The 17,282-nt window shown below is 38.8% G+C and overlaps 1 protein-coding gene across 1 annotated transcript; it reads left to right on the top strand.

Moving 5' to 3' along the window:
- The first annotated feature begins 265 nt into the window (after positions 1-265).
- On the top strand, positions 266-1,243 carry LOC124976553 (olfactory receptor 49-like). The gene has a single exon (XM_047539375.1). It carries the CDS (start codon positions 266-268, stop codon positions 1,241-1,243), a length of 978 nt encoding a protein of 325 aa, XP_047395331.1.
- The last annotated feature ends 16,039 nt before the right edge of the window (positions 1,244-17,282 follow it).

The raw sequence follows: 17,282 nt of genomic DNA on the forward strand, positions 1-17,282 counted from the left end.
GTTATGAAAAGTCAGAAAGGATAATTTTTGATTCTGAGCCTTACTGAATCACCACTTTCTTCTAACACAGATCCACAGATCCGTCTGAGACCAGGCAGGAGGCAGGCACCCCCAGAGGCTCTGCAAATAAACATTTAGTACCTAGTGGTGAGGAATTGTGTCCATCACAGAAATAAAGGATTTGTTAAGCCCAAAATAGGACACTCCTCCCTCTGTCTTTTCAGTTCAGGCTTGTCCTCAGATGCTCAGAACACCACAACCCCTGATGCTGACCACCTTTGACACTCCAGCACCAGCAGAGGTCAGAGGAGCCACGGGGAACCACACCACTGTCACCGAGTTTGTCCTCTTGGGGCTCTCAGATGCCTGTGAGCTACAGATGCTCATCTTCCTGGGGTTCCTCCTGACCTACCTCCTCATACTGCTGGGGAACATCCTCATCGTGGCCATCACCCTTCTGGACAGGCGCCTCCACACCCCCATGTACTACTTCCTCCGTAACTTTGCTGTCCTGGAGATCTGGTTCACCTCGGTCATCTTCCCCAAGATGCTGACCAACATCCTCACAGGACACAAGACCATCTCCCTAGCTGGCTGCTTCCTACAAAGTTTCCTCTATTTCTCCCTTGGCACCACAGAATTCTTCCTATTGGCAGTGATGTCCTTTGACAGGTATGTGGCCATCTGTAACCCCTTGCGTTATGCCACCATCATGAGCAAAAGGGTGTGTGTCCAGCTAGTGCTCTGCTCTTGGATGACAGGTTTCCTTCTCATCTCTGTTCCTAGTTACATTATGCTTAAACAACCTTTCTGTGGCCCCAATATCATCAATCATTTCTTCTGTGACAACTTTCCACTCCTAGAACTTGTATGTGCAGATACAAGTCTGATGGAGCTTCTGGGGTTTGTGATAGCCAACTTCAGTCTCCTGGGCACTCTGGCTGTGACGGCCACCTGCTATGGCCACATCCTCCACACCATCCTACACATCCCCTCAGCCAAGGAGAGGCACAGAGCCTTCTCAACCTGCTCCTCCCACATCATTGTGGTGTCTCTCTTCTATGGCAGCTGCATCTTCATGTATGTCCGGTCAGGCAAGGGTGGGCAGGGAGAAGACCAGAACAAGGTGGTGGCGTTGCTCAACACCGTGGTGACCCCGACACTCAACCCCTTCATCTACACCCTGAGGAACAAACAGGTGAAGCAGATATTCAGGGAACGGATGAGCAAACTCCTCTCCTAGAGTCATGGGATCAAAAGGCTGAAACTAATAATTCATACTAAGAACTAAGAGAATATAAGTCCTTTCAAGAAATGGAGACTTGGGTTGGAGCTGTAGCTTGGTAACAGAGTGCTTGCCTAGCATGTGTAAGGCACTGGGTTCGATCCCTAGCACCACATAAAAATAAACAAATAAAATAAGGACATTCAGTCCATCTCCAACTATAAATTTTTTTTAAAATGAAGCTTTTTTCATTCAGAATAATCTCTGATACATTTCTGTGTGATGTTGTTGACGTGCCAGAGTCCACACCACTCACCATAAACTCAAAAGCTCTCAGCATCCTGGAGATTTTTTATGAATTATCTGATTTGAATGCTTTGTTCATTCCATCTATGTCTACCTGGTTCTCTAACAGAGCACAAGCTCTTTGAAGAAGAGAACAGCTCAGCAATTCACTCTTAGCCTCAAGCATTAATTCATTGTCATAGTCAAGGAGATGGTTATATTGCAAGGAGCAAACCTTGCTCATACACCGATTGACTGTTTTATGCCTATTGCTCTAACACTCTCAGAGGAAAGAATCATTCTCTATTAGCATCATCTTGATTTAATACTTACAGACTTGGCACTGAAATACGCCCATAAGAACTCAAAACAATGGCTGAGGGTCATTGCTTATCATTTTGAATATGTTATTTCTGTTTTTTTTAGTATTAAAATTCATTAAAAGTCTTCATTCCAATTAATAAAACCCTTTTTATCTACTAGTCATATTACTCTCTGAGTTCATTTTCTCATCTGTAAAATGAGGATGACAATCCCATGCCAAAGCATTATCATAGAAATTCAAGGAGATGTTCTATGCCCCATGCCTTCAACAGTGTCTCAATAAATGTTAATTCCTTGTCTCCCATTCTCAACCTACTTTGCATCTTCTTTTAAAGAATTTTGTGCCATTATCAGCAAAAGCATTTTTAAAGATTTTATGATCAAAACAGGGATTTTACATTTAAGAACAAAAAGACAACCCAGTTCTACGAAGGGCCAATAAGTACATGAAAAGACATGCAACATTGCTAATCATTAGGGAAATACAAATCAAAACCATAATGAGGTGCCACTTCACATTCATTAGTGTGGCTGTTATTTTTCAACAGATTTCATTTTTAATTGACATAATTATTTTATGTATTCAAGAGGTAAAATGTGACATTTCAGTAGATGTATACAATGCATAATGATCCAATCAGGATAATTAGCATATTGACAATCTCAGACATGTATTGTTTCTTTATATTGGTAATATTCAAAATACTCTTGACTAGCAATTTTCAAATATTCAGCTAATTTTTGTTAGCCATATTAACCTGCTGTGCTATACAACATGGAAAGTAACTGTTACCCAACTGCACTACCATACCTATTAACCAAGATGGCTATTAATTTTTTTAAAGAAAGGTTTTTTAAAACAAAAATAGCAAAAGTTGTCGAGATTATGGAGCAATCACAATGTCTGTGCATTGCTGAGAATGTAAAATGATACAGTCACCATGAAAAGCATTATATTTCATAAAAAATTTACACATAGATTTACCATAAAATCCAGCAATTCCACCTCTCTGAATATATATATCAAATATTATTGAGATCAGGGACTTGAACAGGACTTTGTACATCCATGTTCACAGCAGCATTATTCACAATAGTCAAAAGGTAAGGACCAGGTAGGGTGGTGCATGCCTGTAGTCCCATTGGTTAAGGAGACTGAGAAAGGAGGATCTCAAGTACAAAACCAGCCTTAGCAAAAGTGAGGTGCTAAGCAACTCAGTAAGACCCTTACTCTAAATAAAATACAAAATAGGGTTGGGGATATGGTTCAGTGGTTGATCGTCCCTGAGTTCAATCCCTGGTATCCACAGCACCAAAAAAAAAAAAAAAAAAAAAGAAAAAGAAAAGAAAAGAAAAAGAAAAAAGGTAATGGAAAAATGAAATGTCTAACAGACAAATGTCCAACAGACAAATGGATAAACAAAATGGTCTCACATGCACACACACACACACACACACACACACACACACACACAGAGGAATGTTATTTGACCTTAAAAAGAATGAAATTATGATGTGTACTACAGTATGGATGAATCCTGAAGATATCATGCTAAGTGAAATAAGTCAGTCACACAACATCAAATAGTATTATGATTCCATTTATGTAAGTCACCTAGAATAGTGAACTTCATAGAAATAGAAAGCAGATGCTGGTAATAGGAGCTGGGTCAATGGAAAAATGAAGAATTTTTATTTAAGGTATACAGAATTTCCATTTGTTCTGATAAAAATAGTTCTGGAGACAGTGGTAAAAATTACATAACATGAACACAAAATGTCACTAAACTGAAAATTTTTAAGTGAAATAAGCTTTACATTATACAAGTTTTACAACAATAAAAAATACAGACCCCAGATCAAAAACAAAATTATGTAAACTCTGACCACCCCCCTTTTTCTCTCATGTCCTACAATGAACCTACCAGCAAATTCTATGAATTATTACTTCAAAACACATACAGAACCCTACCATTTCTTGCCTGCACTACCTTCTTAGTCACACCACCTTCCATTTCCTCCTGGTTCTCCATCTCCCACCTGCCGCCCCTATCCAACCTGCGCAGGCCTAGATGGGTTAGAAGCTACAGGGAGGTGGGCCTGCAGAGTTAAGCCAACAACATGCATCCTTTCTCTAAGGATTTCCTGTTTGAAACAGGCCTTTGATGGAAGAAAAAGTAGGTAGGTATTTGTTGTTGCTTTGGTGGTTCTGGAGATTAAACCCAGGATACTCTGCTACTGAGCTACGTTTCAAGCCCTTTGTATTTTTTATTTTGAAACAGGCAGGGTCTTGCTAAGCTGCTGAGCTTGGCATCAAACTTGCAAGCTTCTGTCTCAGCCTTCTGAGTTACTGGGATTATAGGTGTGTACCACCATGCCTGGCTAAGAGTAAGTTTTAACTTTATTCAGAATTTTAACAATTACAAAGGATTGGAAAGTTTAATAGCCTTATCCTTTGGTCTGATAAAAGTGAATGGAGGACTTTTTAAGTTATGTAACATGACCAAAGTCATCACCAGACCTGGCCTAGATTCCATGAAAGGGTCAAGGAATAAATAACTACATGAACAGATTTGACTGGGCATGCAGGAAGGGGATGGAGTGGAGAATACCTATATAAATTCAAGATTAGTCATACTATACAAAAAAAATAGATAGATAAGCTAAGGATATGCACAGAACTTCACACAAAAGCAAATTCAAATTCAAAACAAAATTTATTCAAAATTAAAAGATATCCAATTGTCACCGCCCGCGGCAACAATTGCGTGGGTATTTATTGGAGGTGGACTGAAAATAAACTACTTTTCCTATATTCACTAATTTATAGAGGAAGAGAGACTTTGAGAGAAAGATAGGCTTTGCTTAGAGGAGAGAAACTTTGCTTATCAGGAAGAGAGACTTTGCTTAGAGGAAGAGAAACTTTGAGAGAAAGATAGGCTTTGCTTATAGAAAGAGAGGCTTTGCTTATCAGGAAGTTTTTAGAGAAAGGGAGGTTTCTACACTTATCAGAGATCTATTTCTTCTTAGAGTTGTGTCCCACATCCTGTGAGCTAGGTGCTATCTATCTGAGGGCTAGCTGCTTCTTCTAGCTGCTTCTTCTCTCCGCTAGCTGCTTCTGCTTACTGTTGCTCCTGCCTTCCGACTACTGCCTGCTTATATTCCCTCCAGGAGGTGGAGGGCGGGGCCACACCAGTTAAGATCAGGGGAGGAGCCAGCTGCCCTATCACGGCAAAGGTCAAAACGAGCAGGCATGAGCAGGAGCACTCGGGAACACCTGTACACGGTTGTGTGCATGGACTTAATTGAATACGGCCAATGATAAATCACCTGGGTGTGCTTATGTTAATTAACCTCCTCACTGCTGATGTGATCAAAGCAACCTCCGGCTGGCCGCCAGGCGCCATCTGGCACAGCCCACATGGCACAGCCCCCAACATCCAATCACACTAATATTCAACGATTCAAATAAAAAGAACAATGCTTTTAATGGTTGAATGAAGTATTTCTAATTTTGTAAAACAATAGTGGCATTAAAGTTGCATTTTAAACAGTAAGTGTACTACTGTTTCAATGTTAACGCAAGCGGGGCAAGGTGGCACATGCCTGGAATCCCAGTGACTTTAGAGACTGAGGTAGGAGGATCACAAGTTTGAGGCCTGCCTCTGCAACTTACTGAGAACACATCTCAAAACAAAATTTAAAAGGACTGGGGATGTAGCTCAGTGGCAAAGTACCCCTATGCTAAATCCCAAATAATAATACCAAAATACTACTACTAATAATAATATTAATAATAACAATAACTCACAGAAATATTTACAGATGGAATGATATGATGCTTAGCATTTTCTTCACAACAAGTGGGGGAGGGGATTAGGTGGTGGTCTAGATAAAACTAGAATTGGTTGTTGTTGAAGCTACGTGATGACTACATCAATACATGGAGGTTCATTTGACAACCAGTCTACTTTTGTACATGTTTGCAATTCCCATAATAAAAAATGAAAATGAAAAGAAATGGAAACACTCAGCTGAGAGGGAACGTGAGTCTGACCTTGAGAATAATGATGGCGATGCCACAGGAAAAAAAGCCTAAGAGCTTTTGCACAAGAAGAACCCAATAGCACGTGAGTACTGAAAATACAAAATGATTAGAGGAAGAAAATATAATTGAAGAAGATCCCCAGGTATTGAGTTTAGAAAATTAGAAAGATACTGATGTCACAGAAACAGCAAGTGGGAGAAGCAGGCTTAGGTGGTAACAGGGTCCGTTCTGTTTTAGACATCTGTTCTGTGGGCACATCAAACTTGGGACGTGCACATTGACTGGGACAGGGAACTCTTCATAAGTTTCCAATGATATTGGAATTATTACCTAATTGTTTGCCTCTTGTTCTTATTTAATTTATAACAAAGGGGTCTGTTCAAAAAGTGGACTGTCATAAAGCCAAAAAGAAAATTATCATGAGATATTTGTAAGTTTGTCACTAATCACTTGAATGAAGCAGTCTTCGTATTTCAAATCTAGGAAGTAGTAAACACTGTTCTCTGTAAGTTTATGAGAAGCACTAATGACATAAACTTACCTCAAGGTTTAAATTATAAAAAAGTGCAAAGAAACCTTATGATCCAATAACTCCACTACTCGGTATATATGCAGTATCAAAATCAGTATACCAAAGAGATACCTGCATGCTCGCACTTATTACTGCAGTCTTCACAAGAGCCAATACAAGTTGTCAACCTAAGTGTCCGTCAACAGATGAAGAGATAAAGAAAATGCAGCATACATCCCAAATGGAATACTATTCACCCATAATAAATAAGGAAATCCTGTCATTTGTGACAACATGAATGAACCTGGAGGACATTATGGTCAGTGAAAGAAACCAGGTACAGAAAGACAGATACCACACCGTCTCACTTATATCTGGAATCCAAGAAAGTCAAACTCATAGAAGTGGAGAGGAGAATGGTGTTTACTAGTGACTGGGGTTGGTTGGGGAGATGTTGGTCAAAGAAAACAAAATTTCAGTTACACAGGAGGAATAAATTCAGGAGTTCTATTGTACAATGTGGTGACTATAGTTAATCATATATTATATTCTTGAAAAATGCTAAGAGAGTCATTGTAAAGTGTTCTCACCACAAAATGATAATTCTGTGAGGGAATACATATGTTAATTACCTAGATTTAGTCATTCCATGATGAATATATACCTCAACACACCATGCTGTACACAGTAAATACATACAACTTATGCCAATTTAAAAAATAAAGCAAATTTTCAAAGAAGCCTTCACAGCCGACAGCTCAAAGCCACAGTTACAGGAGGTATGATATCTATAATCAGTCCATCTCAGATTGAATGCCCCATTATGATATTTCAAGAATAAAGCCTGGAATCCTGAAGAGAAATGTATTCAATATCTATTTCTGAGTAATGAATTACTGCTAACTTAGTACCTCACAACAACAAGTAATCATTCTCCAGACATGACTTTAGCTGGGTGCCTCTGGCTCAGGATGTTTCCCAAGCCCATATCAAGGGGTGAGGTGGAGAGGTCTCCTTCCAAGTTCATTCATGTATCTATTCATGGGCCTCAGGTCCTCACCAGCTGTTGTCCCACATCTGTTCCTTGTCAAGTGGGCTTCTTCATAAGGCAGCTCACAACATGACAGCTGGCTTCCCTCAGAACAAGTCAGCCTAGAAGGGGAAGGAATGACATGTGGGCACGAATATCAAGAGGTGGGAATCCCTGAGGCCATCTTAGAGGTTGCCTATCACATGAACAATGCTGGTATGTGACACCAAATACAAATGATATTTGATGTCCAATTAAACATTCCAAGCATTTGCATTATACCTGTCCCATATTCTGATGGTAGAAACCAACATACTCTTACCTGAGTCCTCAGGAGCCACAGGGCAATCCAGTTGTGATAATCACCTGGAGAAAGGACTGGTCAGGAGCTCCGGAGGAGCAGGGAATGCATCTTCTTCATTGGGTCTCCCCAGGGCTTAACACACAGTGAGCACTCAGATGTGGGTTGAATTGAATGGAAAGGAATTTAAGGTAGCAGAGCAGGCCCAAGAGGGCTATAGTTAGGCTCCCCCACCAAGACTTCCAGCCACCTATGTTTTGTATGTAGTCAAGGACATACACACCCTGATTCAACATATGTACTCAAGGTCATGAACATCTGCTTCAGAGCGTGTGCTCACTTATGTAACCTGTGGACACTGTGCCTTCTTTGGCCTGCACATTAAAAAGGCCTGTGGAAAGACTCAGGGAGCTGCTGCCACCTCCCAAAAAAGCATGTCTACTATTCCAACTGCACCTGGCATCTTCTTTCACCTACCAGAACCACAACCTGCTTTCCAGGGTGTGAGCCGCAGCAGGACAGACGGTTAAGAGAAGACAAGGCAGACAACAGTGTCTCAGCTGTGTGACAGCTATGAGTGATCTCTATGTGACTGTGAGGGAAAAAACACCACCATGCCCAAATTCTCTGTGTACTGGGGAGCGGAACCTGGTTTTTATACCAGCCTCACGCCTGATCCTGAAAATGACCTATTCTTCCATCCACTGAAGATGTAGTTTCTGCCTAGTTTTTACCAGTTTGGCCACCAACTTTCCAGGGAGCTGCGTTTCCAGAGTAGTTTAGGGGTCTGAACTCCTAAACAAGATCATATCAATTCCTCTGCTTACTACCTCCTAGTAGCTCCCACTTGCACTTGGAAATGAAATCCACCCTCTTTACCAGGCGTGGTCTTGGAGGCTGTACAGATTTCGAGCACAGCACACCTCTTCAGACACATCTGCAATCACCATCACCCTACTCCTACTCACCAGCCTTCTCGCTGTTGCTCATATCATGGTCTTAGCATATGCTACCTCTGCCTGGCACTCTCCCAGCCAGTCACCCGAATAAATCCCCTGTTTTCAAGGCTCACCTGAAGTCCCACTCCCTCAGAGGGACTTCCCTGGCCACTTATCGAAGGCAAGCCTCACTGGTTTCTCTCTCCTAAAGCACACAGTTCTATTCCTTCAGAGACCTTATCACAACTTGTTAGTATGTATTTATTCATGCTTACTTCTGTTCCTAAATATTTGCATGATCAAACATTAACTTTCGGTGGAAGGGAGAGTAATCAGCTTCTTTTCTTTCAGATGAGGGGTCATTTACCCCAAATCAAGATTCAACAGTAATCCCTCATGAAACAGTGAGCAAGAATTTATGACCTTCTTGGTCCTCTCAATACCCAGTGGAGAAGGAAAGGAAGGATCCTTCTCAGTCCCACAGAGCAGCTTAAGTATCATTTCTTACCTAACTAAGCAGGTACCCACAAAAGGGTACTCACAGCTCGAGAACTGCAAGGAACAGAAAGGCCCTTTCTGGTCTAGGTAGAGGAGGAATACAGTTTCTAAAAGTATACCCAGGAGGTGGAACCAATGTGTGCCACGTACCCTCCTACAATCTTCTGTCCAGTTCTCTGGGCCTCCTTCTTAGAGGTCACTGGGTCAATAATTCTTAGAAAGTGTCTACACAGCAACTGGTGTCTACACAACAATTCACATGATACGGCCAGCTGTTTCGGGGATGGACTGCCAACCCTCGTCACCTTGCCACAACAAGGAGAGCCATTCACTCTAGTCAACTAAGAGCCTCTGGTTTATTAGGTCCCTCTGGTATAACTTGAAGTCAAGTATTGTGATGCCTCCAGCTTTATTTTTATAGCTCAGGACACTTTGGCTATTTTAGATCTTTTGTTCTTCCATATAAATTTCAGATTATTTTTATCTAGTCCGAGAAGCATATCATTGATATTTTGATGGGGAGTCCATTGAATCTGTAGACTGTTGGTTGTAGTCTGTCCATTTTAACAATATTAATTCTGACTACTCGTGAACGTGGGAGGTCTTTTCATCTTTTGATGCCTTCTTTGATTTCTTTTTTCTCTGTAATTTTCCTTGTAGAGGTCTTTCACATCCTTTTTTACATCACAGTTTTACTCGTGTGTTTCTTTATTTTTGAAACTTTTGAAAATGGAATTGTTTACCTGTTTCTCTTTCAGCTGACTCATTATCCATGTATAGAAAGCTATTGGTTTTTTGCTGTTGTTCTACTTAGTTATACATGACAGTAGAATGTACTTTGACACATCATAATAGATGGAGTATGATTTCTCATTTTTCTGATTGCAAATGATGTAGAATCCCACTGGTCATATAGAGTAATAATGTCTGATTCATTCTACTATTCTTCCTACTCCCATCCCCCCTCCCATTCCTTCTCTCCCCTCTACCTAACATAAAGTAACTCTCTTCTTCCCAACCCCATACCCTTATTGTGAATAAGAATCCACATATCAGAGAAAACTTTTGGCCTTTGGTTTTGGGGGATTGGCTTATTTGCTTAGCATGATATTCTCCAGCTCCATCCATTTACAGGCAAATGCCATAATTTCATTTTTCTTTAAGACTGAGTAATATTCCACTATATATATGTGCCACATTCTCTTTATCCATTCATCTATTGAAGAGCATCTAGGTTGGTTCCAAAGTTTGGCTATTGTGATTTGAGGTGCTATAAATATTGATGTGGCTGCGTCACTGTAGAATGCTGATTTTAGTCCTTTGGGTACAAACTGAGGAGTGGGATAGCTGGGTCAAATGGTGGTTCCATTCCAAGTTTTCTGAGGAATCTCCATACTGCTTTCCATAATGGTTGTACCAGTTTGCATTCCCACCAGCAATATGAGTGTACCTTTTCCCACAGATCCTCGCCAACACCTATTGTTGCTTGTATTCTTGATAATCGCCATTCTGACTGGGGTGAGAGCAAATCTTAGAGTAGTTTTGATTTGCATTTCTCTAATTACTAGAGATGTTGAACATTTTTTTCTATATTTGTTGATCAATTGCATTTCTTCTTCTATGAAGTATCTGTTCAGTTCCTTAGCCCATTTATTGATTGGGTTTTTTTTTGGTGTTAAATTTCTATTTCATTACTTGTAATTGATCTGTTTAAATCATGTATGTCCTCCTGATTCACTTTGTGTAAGTCATATGTCTTTAGAAATTTATTGATGTCTTCAAGATTTTCTATTTTATTGGAGTATAAATTTTTAAAAGTTTCTAATTATCTTCTGTATTTCAGTTGTGTCCATTATGATATTTCCTTTTTCAGCATGTATTTTAGTAATCTGAGTTTTCTCTCTTTTTCTCTTCATTAGCATGGCTAGGCATTTATCAATTTTATTTTTGAAAAACCAACTTTTTGTTTTGTCAATTTTTTTGAATTTTTTCTTTTGTTTCGATTTCATTGATTTCATCTCTGAGTTTAATGATTTCCTGGCTTCTACTGATTTCAGTGTCGATTTGTTCTTCTAGGACTTTGAGATGTAATGTTAGGTCATTTATTTGTTGACTTTTTATCCTTTTAATGAATGAACTCTAGGACTTTGAGATGTAATGTTAGGTCATTTATTTGTTGACTTTTTATCCTTTTAATGAATGAACTCAATACAGTGAACTTTCCTCTAGCACAGCCTTCATAGTGCCCAGAGATTATGATATGTTGTATCAGTGTTCTCATTTACCTCTAAGTATTTTTTCAGTTCATCCTTGATTTCTTCTGCTATCCATTCATCACTCAGTAGTGTGTTATTTAGTCTCCAGGTGTTAGAGTACCTTCTATTTTTTATTTTATTGTTGGTTTCTAATTTCATTCCAGTATAATTGATAGAATGCAGAGTATTATCTCCATTTTTTTGTATTTACTATGAATTGCTTTGTGGCATAAGATATGGTCTATTTTAGAAAAGGATCCGTGTGCTTCTGAGAAGAAAATCTATTTGCTCGTTAATGGATGAAATATTCTATGTAAGTCTATTAAGTCTAAATTATTGATAGTATTATTTAGTTATATAGTTTGTTTAGTTTTTGTTTGGGAGATCTGTCCAATAGTGAGAGAGGTGTGTTAAAGTCATCCAGTATTATTGTGCTGTGGTCTATTTGATTCTTGATATTGAGAAGGGTTTGTTTGATATACATAGATGCTCCGTTGTTTGGGGAATAAATATTTACAATTGTTATGTCTCATTGATGAATAATTCCCTTATACAGTATGAAATGTCCTTCTTTGTCTCTTCTGATTAACTTTGGCTTGAAGTTCACTTTATCTGAAATGAGGATGGAAACCCCTGCTTATTTACACAATTCATGTGAGTGATATGTTTTTTCCCATTCTTTCACCCTCAGTCTGTGGATGTCTTTGCCAATGAGGTGAGTCTCCTGGAGACAGCATATTGTTGAGTCCTGTTTTTTAATCCAATCTGTTAGTCTATGTCTTTTGATTGATGAGTTTAGGCCATTAACATTCAAGGTTAATGAGATTTGATTTGTATTCCCAGTCATGTTAGTGTATTTCTGGTTCTTAATTTGACTTATTTTCTCCTTTGATTGACTATTCCTTTAGTGTAGTTCCTCCCTTTGCTGATTTTCACTTTTTTTTTTCCACTTCATCCTCATGGAATATTTTGTTGACAATATTCTGTACTGCAGGCTTTCTAGTTGTGAATTCTTTTAACTTTTGTTTATCACAGAAGGCTATTTCAACTTCAAATCTGAAACCTAATTTTGCTGGATATAAAATTCTTGATTGGCATCCATTTTATTTCAGAGATTGGTATGTTGTTGCAAGACCTCCTAGCTTTGAGGGTTTGGTTTGAGATATCAGTTGAGATCCAAATTGGTTTCCCCCTATACATAATTTGATTTTCTTCTCTCACAACCTTTAAGAGTTTATCCTTATTCTGTGTGTTAATCATCCTCATTATAATGTGTCTTGGTGTGGGTCTGCTGTAATTTTGTACATTTGGAGTCCTATAAGCCATTCACTATGATGCTGGTTTTGGGTTTGTCATACATGATTTTTTTATGGTAAGTTCCTTTTACCCCCAGTTTCTTCAGGGCTTTAATCATGAATGTCAAAGGTTTTTTCTGCATCCTTTGAGACAGTCATGTGATATTTTTTGTCCTTGTTCTATTTAACTGATACATTGCATTTATTGGTTTAGATATGGTAAGTCATCCTTGCATTCCCTGGAATGAAACCAAATTGAATATGATGTATAATCTTTTTAATATGAGGTTGAATATGGTTTGCTAATATTTTACTAAGGATATTGATCTGTAGTGGGTTTTTTGTTTTGTTTTGTTTTTTTCCCTTGAAGTGTCCTTATCTACTTTGGGTACCATAGTTATATTGTCTACATAAAATCAGTTTGGAAGTATTCTCTCCCTTTCAATTTCCTGGAAAAGTTTGAAGAGCATTGGCATTAACTCTTCTTTAAAGGTCTAATAAAATTCAAAACCAGTTTGGTACAGCATAAAACAGATACATTTATCAATGGAACAAAATAGAAGACACAGAGACAAACACACACAGTTATAGTCATCTGATTCTTCACAAAGGTGCCAAAAACTTATATTGGAGATAAAACTGCCTCTTGAATAGAGTGGTTGGGAAATTGGATATCCATATGTAAATCATTGACAATAGATCCCTATCTCTCATCCTGTACAAATGTCAACTCAAAATGACAAGAGACCCGAAAATTAGACCAGAAATTTTGCAACTACTAGAAAAGACCATAGGAGAAACAGTCCTACCTACAGTCATAGGCAGCAACTTTCTCAGCAGGAATCCTAAAGTTCAGGAAATAATTCCAAGAATTAATAAATATATGGCATCAACCCAAAAAGCTTCTGCACCCCAAAAAAACTATTAAGAGGGCTGGGGATATAGCTCAATTGATAAAGTGCTTGCTTTGCATGCACAAGACCCTGGGTTCAATCCTCAGCACCACAAAAAAAAAAAAAAAAAAATTAAAAGCATGGAGGGAGAACTTACAGAATAGGAGAAAAATCTTTGCCAGCTATGCTTCCAACAGAGAATTAATATCTACAATACATTAAAAACTCAAAAAACTCAATACACCAAAAGCCCCAAAGTAATAAATGGGCAAATAGACACTTCTCAAAAGAGAAAGCACAAATGGCCAACAATTTTATAAAAAATCATCTTTAGTCAGCAGGGAAATGCAAATCAAAACTACACTGAGATTTCATCTCACTCCAGTTAAAATGGCAATCATTGAGAACACAAATAACCATAAATGCTGGTGAAGATGCAGGGCAAAAGGAACTGGCATATCCTGTTGGCGGGGATATAAATTAGCACAACCAGTATGAAAATCACTATGGAATTTCCTCAAAAGACTAGAAATGGAACCCCATGAGGTGGTTCAGTATTTACACAAAAGAACTAAAGTTAGCACGCTATAGAGGTACATGTATATCCATGTTTGTAGTAGCAAACTATGGAACCAGCCTAGGTTTTCAACAACAGATGAACGAATAAAGAAAATGTGGTATAAATACACCACAGAGTTTTATTTGGCCATAAAGAAGAACATAATAATGTCATTTGCAGGAAAAAAGGATGAAAATGAAGAGCATCATATGAAGCAAAATAAGCTACATTAAGAAAGTCAAGCGGTATGTTTTATCTCACATGCGGAAGCTAAAGAAAAAAGAAAAAGGAGATCATAGGAAAAAAGGAGACTGTTAGGTAGAGGAAGAATATCACAGGGAGAAAGGAAAGGAGGGGGGAAAGCAGATACTGGAAACCTCCTGATTATGCACCAATAAAAATTTTTAAAAAGGGAAAACATTTAAAAATTTAAAATATAATTTAGCTGGATGTGCTGGAGCACCTCTGTACTCTCAACAACTCAGGAGGCTGAGGCAGGAGAATTATAAGTTTCAGGTCAGCTTCAGCAACCTAGCGAGGACCTAAGCAATTTATAGAGATCCTATCTCAAAATGAAAATAAAAAATAAAAAAGACTGGTCTGAGGCTCAGTGGTAAAGTGCCTCTGGCTTCAATTTCCACCACTAAATAAATAAAATTTAAATAATTTAAATATTAATAACCTCTTTACTTATATTTTAAACAGATATCAGAAATCTGGTCATTCATTTGCCTTCTCAAACACAGAAATGATTTCTAAAGTCGGACCATTTACTATGGCCAAGTTATATCAGCCAGGTTTATAATGGAAGGCTACAGGTTTTATCCAGAGTAGGGAATAGTTTGGTAGCCAAAGAAAGAAAGAGAAATTACCAAGTCATTTTCATTTGAATGGGCCAAGGACCCAGAGGAGAACTATCCCCCAAGGTCCTCTTCCCATGATTTGCCAATGGAGAGTAAGGCCGAATGAGGGAGGTAACCACATCTGTTTCATTGACCACTCAGTCATCTTCAATGTATAGAATACCATCTAGCATGTGGTAGGTGTTCAATAAACATATGTGGAATAAATGATTAATTAATTAAAGATTCTTCACCACCCATCCTCCAATTCATCTTTCAAAACTACTTTTATGAAACTTCATCAGGAAGATCTTCCCTCATTGCTATGTACTGGATGTTTTTGTCCCCCTAAAATTCACATGTTGAATCCTTTATGTGATTGGACCTCTGAGAGATAATTCATTTTAGGTGAGGTCATAAATGTGGAGCCCATGATAGTGTTAGTGCCCTTATGAGCAAAGGGAAAGACCAGAGCCCCATCTATCTCTGCCATATGAGGATACAGCAAGAAGGTAGCCAACAGCAAACCAGGAATTGGGCCCTCATTAGTTGTCTAGTCAACTGGCACTTTCATCTTGAACTTCCCAGCCTCCAGAACCATGAGAAATAAATTTCTGTTGTTTGAGTCACCCAGGCATGGCATTTGATTATAGCAGCCCTAGCAGACTAAGACACTCTATCTAGGTCACAATTTCCTTATGAGCTCTACTTCAGAACACTAGACACAATGGTAATTCATTGTTTGTGGGTTTTTAAATGTCTATCTACCCAATACTCCGTCTCTGTATATCCAGAATCTAAAGCAGTACCTTTCACAGAATAAGATCTCAACAAAAGTGTGTTGAATGATTTTATAATTGTGCTTCTTTGCTATAATTAAACATCATTTGAACTTTGTCATTCTTGGTCAGCACAAAGTAAACTTTCAATCCCAAAGTCAAAGAAAATAGGAGATAAGGGACCTTCGTAGGTCCCTATTATCTCTGATGGTAATGAATCTCAAGGGAAGTACAGCTCTATCCAGCAAGAGAAGAGTGAGAATCTCTGATGGGTTAAGTTTGAGCAGCATGATTTTGTGTATCTCTGAGTTTCCATGGAGACCAAACACAACTCCACAGTCCAGGCTTGCTGCCAGCTCCACAGAGACAAGGGGTCTACCATGAATCACTTATCCCCAGAATCTTCTATGGACTCCATGGCCCTGTAGGGCATGAACTGTTCATCAGAAAACTCTACAATATAACTGAAAGTGAGTTGTATGAATCTGCATTAGTTGATGTTTGTGTCTCCTTTAATACAGGAGAAGTAGAAGGATAATTCATTAAGTTTCTGTATCCATTTCCCCAGGAAAGTAGTCCAGCAGTGATACATGAAACAGAGTAATAACAGCCTCCTGAGAAATCGGTGAGCCTAGAAGTTCTGTTGACTTCAGATCTGGGCACATGTCAGTGATAAGAGAACCAAGAGCAGTGTTAAGGGAGATTGTTTTAAGAAACATGAAGTTTTGGTGAGGACAGGACCTGTCCACACACGTGACCTGCAGACCATGTATTGGCTCTAGAGCTTCTTTCACTGTGAAAGTCTAACTTTGCAAGTCTAGTGAACCCCATAGGAACCATAGTCCTCAAGCAGCATTGCAGACCCAGGAGCTTCTGATGAGAACCAGGACCGATGTCATCAGAACTGCCTGGAAGAACAATCGAGCACCTCACCTGGTGGCTAGCAAGGTAACCAGTTTGGTGCAATTTCTGGAATGGGATAAAAGGAATCAGGTTCTTCTGGACACTTTTCCTAGAAGTCCATTGTTTGTTTCCAGGTGTCCATTGGCAGACTATGGCACCACTGACTTCTTTGACATTTCATTGTTATTAATATCCTGACACACTTCCAACCAATAAGTCACAGGATCTGTAAGGCTTTTCTTATGCCTTTCATTGACAGCCATCTGTTTCCCTTTTGTCTCTCCTGAAATGTTCTACCCAATTCCTAATGACCTCACTCTGTTTCTTCATATGATTTTGGGGTTTAAGTTATTGTATTTGTGAGCATTTTAAAATGAAGGAAAAATCATCCACAATTCTCCATCTTTGCATGGAAATTGTGTTCATTTTTTCATGTTCATAGCTAGTCCTCCTCCACATAAATTCATATTTTCCTTGTCTATAAGGTCACATGTTATCATTTCTCTGATTCAACTTTATCACATTAGTTCTTACACCCATCCTGGGCTCCTGGGCAGAGTCAGCTTTTCCATACAGAAGCTTGCTTTAACCTATCA

The sequence above is a fragment of the Sciurus carolinensis genome, chromosome 2 (genome assembly GCF_902686445.1).
Source record: "Sciurus carolinensis chromosome 2, mSciCar1.2, whole genome shotgun sequence".
Lineage (NCBI taxonomy): Eukaryota > Metazoa > Chordata > Mammalia > Rodentia > Sciuridae > Sciurus > Sciurus carolinensis.

Coding starts and splice junctions, on each gene's coding strand:
- LOC124976553 (XM_047539375.1), top strand. CDS start 266: ATGCTGACCACCTTTGACACTCCAGCACCAGCAGAGGTCAGAGGAGCC.